The following is a 4,454-nucleotide window of genomic DNA, read 5'->3' as shown; positions in this document are numbered from 1 at the left end:
CACTGTGCTCGCCCCACCCTGGCCCTGCTTCTGGGAGGCGGTGGCACTCTGTCCCCCCTACCCATGCGTACCCCCTGGGGCCTTTCCAGGTACCCCTGGGGGTACACATACCCCCAGTTGACAGCCACTGATCTCCTACAGTTAGATTCTATACAAGACTTGGCTGCTGCAAGTTTGTGTGTTTTAAAATTTTGATTTTATTTTTAATATAAATTGGGTATGATGTTCACGCGTTGCTTTGAAAGGATTCATTTCATTCAAACAAACACTGCAGTTTTCTTCAGATACATATTGAGCAAATCATTAATTGAAATTAAACTTATTGAAGAATATAAACTTAATGATTTTATATTCTTTTTGAAATTTTAACTGCCATAACCATCTAAACTATTTCTTTTTAATCTTAGGTGAGTGGAATCAAAACCCTCTATGAGTCTGAGCTGGCTGATGCCCGAAGAGTTCTGGATGAGACAGCCAAAGAAAGGGCTAAACTACAGATTGAAATAGGAAAGCTAAGAGCGGAACTTGATGAGGTCAACAAGAAGTAAGGAAACTTGACTTCAGTATCACTTTCTTATTTTGAGAAGGGGTAGTATTGACCAAAGGAACAATCATACTGACAAATAAAATAAGGATTGGTAGATGTCTTTTAAGGGTGCCCAAACTCACCTCAAATGACTGGTTTAATTTGGAGGGGTGTAGGTTGTAGCCGTGTTGGTGTAAGGACATAGGCAGACAAGGTTCTTTGGGTGAATCTGATATCTTTTATTACACCAACTTTAAATAGTCGGAAAAATGTTTCTTAGCAAGCAGCCTGACAAAAGGTTTTTAAACCCAAAAGCTTGCTAAGAAACATTTTTCCCACTATTTAAGTTGGTGTAATAAAAGATATCAGATTCACCCAAAGAACTTTGTCTGGTTTAATTTGGAAGCACTTGGTGAAACTCACTGCTTTTTGCAGGAAGCCAGACCAGATAAACATAATGGTCTGGCTTCCTGTATAATTCTCTAGATTAAAAACAAATATACACATTTGAATTGAAATAGAACAATGTATACATGGTCTAGAACCCCTTTAGCATATCCAGGGTTTGGGGGCCTCCAAATCTGTTTTGCTGCATTTTAAGACCTTTGCTTTTTGTCCTGCCTCTTCTATACCCTCTCCCCTCCCCCCACACACGTTCTTTATGGCAGTCTTTCAAATCCTTGAAAACCACTATCATGTCCCTTCCCATGCAACTACCCCTCCCTTAATTTCATGCCAGACTGAACATACCTAGTTCTCCCAGGCTTTCCTTAAGCTCTAACCTGTTATCAATTTTGTTTTTCCACATTTGGATCCTCCCCAGTTTCTCCAAGTCCTCTTTAAATTGCAGAGTCCAGGAGTGCACGTAGTACTCCAACTGAGGCCTAACTAGCATAGAGTAGAATGGTAGTATTACATCCCGCGTCTTGTATCTAGGATTTCTGTTTAATGCAGTACAAAATTGCTTTGGCATTTTTTGGTGACTGCATCACATTGCTGGTTCACTTTGAGTCTATGAACCACCACAACCCTTGTATTATTCTTGCTATTTTCTAGTCCAGGGGGTTGCAAAATATGTACCTGTGGGCTGGATCTGGCCTGTGAAGCCACTTGTTTTGCCCATGGAGCTTCTGACTTGCTGCTGCTGCTTCTCCCAACTGCGTAGCACAAGTGAAGCCTCCTCCTTTTCTGCCACCCCCCTCTGTTCCAGCCATCTGCACAGACAGGTGATGGGGAGAAGCGGCTGCAGTTGTCAGAAACACTGGCCCACCTTGGACCTGAGCCAGGTTGATCTAGTACTCCACTGCAAAACCTTGCTGACTGCCAATCATTTTCCATTCTATATTTGTACATTTGTTTGTTTGTTTTTCTAGGTGTAGCATCTTGTTAGTCTGTGTTGAATTTCACTCTATTGTTTAATGCACATTTTTCCAATCCATTAAGATCCTTTTGAGTTCTACATCTAATCTCCTGAGTGTTTGTAAATTCTCTGTTTTGTTTAATATGTAAACTTGGTCCACATGCTTTCTCTTCTGGCATCAAGTTCACTACTAAAAATATGAAACTGCACCAGAACTGAAATAGACTGTGGCAGAACGGCAGTTCAGCAATTTGAAACTTCTTGGGATTTGTATACCAATGGGGACACTTAATGTAACTGTGTAACTACATAAGAGATCACTTGAAGTCATTGAGAGATGCTTTTGAAAACTTTCCTTATGTAATTTAATTTAATTTCCAATTAAAATTAAATTCTAATTACACTAAATTAAATTCCAGTTAATTTCATAGCTTTTAGCCTGTTATGTCTGGTTTATATGTGGCCGTCAGTGATTTAATCCATGTATTAAATTTTTTGGGTCTGTTTAGAAAACATTCATGTGTCTGGGCCACCTGATACTAATAGTGTTAAAATGGCCTCAGAAATAATGTACTCATGCTGATGGAGCTATAGCACTTGTTTCTGTTGCTAGCCACTATTCTTTCTTTTGCAAAGTTCATTGTACTTGGTCACTGTAGTAAATAAGAAACATGAGTATGCAAAATGTTTGGAATGACCAAATGTGATGCCATGCACAATACAACAGTCTGTCTTGTGCTTTTTTCAGCAGTGTGACTTGATATTTACAATTGTTGGGCTTTAGAGTTTAAAATCCATTAAGATAGGTAAGAGAATTTAACTTAGAACTGTTATTTCAGTTAGTTTTCAGACTCAGGAAACCAGTAGTTTTCCATCTGGTTCATATTTGGAATCATGGGAAAATAGGACTGGATGAAACCTTTTGAGGTCATCTAGAGACCAGTGGTTCTCAGCCTTTTTTGTACTGGGACCCATCTGTAAACATTGACTACTATTAACCTAGTTCTTTTCACTCCTGACCTGCTGCCCCCAGGCCCCAGCCCTCCAGTTTGTGGGGGGCAGGAGGGTCTCATGCAGCCCCTCTGACATCTTGTCATATAAAGTAATTATAATAAATCTGTGAATGCATACCACTGACAGGTCGTCTGCATAGCAGTGGTGGTTTGTGTACCACAGATTGAGAACCGCTGCCTTGGGGGATTCTAGGAGTCAGCAGAACCCTTGCCTTCCATCTATGGCCAGGAGTTTCTCCCTCTGCAGCTTGCTGGGCCAGCCTGCCTGACCTGGCTCAGACCCGAGGCTTACATGCAGCCCTGCCCCTTCCTGTCAGATGGCGCTCCAGCTGAGCAGAGGTTTCTGGTTAGTACCTGAAGGTTGGTTGCCTAGACAGCTTGTAAGTGCTGCTCTTGCCACCTCCCTGCTGTTGGAGCTAGGCTCTGGCCCTACTGGCCTATTTCCTTAACTGCTTATTCCCTTGCAGTTAACTCCCCAGAAGGTAGAGTTCTCCTAACTAGCTGCAGGTGTGCCCCTTCCATCTAATGGGCAGCTCCCTGCCTAGGCAGCAGTGTTTCTTTGCTGCTTTTCTTCTTGTGGCTAGCCCCTGTTCATCTTTTTGGGCTCTGCCTGCTGCTGCCTTTTCTCTCATTAAAGCAATGGGACCCCAAGACTCCCTCTTACATTACTATGTGCAAGCTTTGGTAAATACAAGTAGTAGTTAATGTTCAAAATCAGACACTTGTTTGAAAAAAATTGTTGCACCACATAGTTCTTTGTAAATCATGCTTCTTAAGGGAATTCAACAATGAAAAATCAACTATGAAGGAAACTGCAGCTAGTACCCTACTTCAGAGACTGGTTTCTATTCATATACCTTTTAATAGGCAAGCCACCCAGAAAACTCAAAAGGCAAGAAAATCAATGCAGTCTGAAAATTTATACTGAACACTCTTAAAAGCAAAATGGGACTGTATAGCTTATTTAAAGCACCTTTATGCAATGTGTTTTTAAAACAAGAGTGTGACATTGCCCTGGCTGTGTGTGTTAACAAATATGCTATAGAAGCAATCTTGAAGTCAAATGGAAAGAACTCATTGCATCAGGGCAGAAGGCAATCTGTTGCTTATAAAGTGAAGGTTATGTTGCAGAAAACATAGCGTGTTACTTTTCCTGCATAATATTTGCCTGTTCGGTTTGGGAAATTTCATGTTAACTTCAGTGTTCTGCTCTTGTATTTGAACATGGGATAAGTCCCTTTCTTCTGCAGGCTGCATGACCCAGCCAGACCTACTGTGCTCTGTCTACTCAGGAGGGAGAGTTTTAGAATAATAAACAAGCATCTTTCATAACATGCTATCAAGAAAAAGTACCATATTTATCCAATTTACTCTGAATTTAGGACACCCTCCCTTAATTAGATTCTAGACTTGGAAAATTTATAGATTTGTTATAATTTTCTAAGTTTAGAATCTAACTTTCATAGGGTCATCTTAAATTTATTTCCCACCCCCACCCCCCTCCACCATGGCAGGCAGCAAGTAGGGAAGGTGGCAGGGAAGTTGAGTGGCTTGT

General features: G+C 41.0%; 1 protein-coding gene across 1 annotated transcript in view; it reads left to right on the top strand.

Moving 5' to 3' along the window:
* Nucleotides 1-4,454, top strand: part of LMNB2 (lamin B2) — a 75,684-nt gene that overhangs the window by 19,395 nt on the left and 51,835 nt on the right. The window contains exon 2 of the mRNA XM_019513199.1: nucleotides 408-544. Within this exon, the coding sequence (XP_019368744.1) occupies nucleotides 408-544 (137 nt within the window). The remainder of the gene's footprint in view (nucleotides 1-407; nucleotides 545-4,454) is intronic.

Source organism: Gavialis gangeticus, unplaced genomic scaffold (assembly GCF_001723915.1).
Source record: "Gavialis gangeticus isolate Ggan-Ray unplaced genomic scaffold, GavGan_comp1, whole genome shotgun sequence".
Lineage (NCBI taxonomy): Eukaryota > Metazoa > Chordata > Crocodylia > Gavialidae > Gavialis > Gavialis gangeticus.
This window is presented reverse-complemented; position numbering and strand designations above follow the sequence as displayed.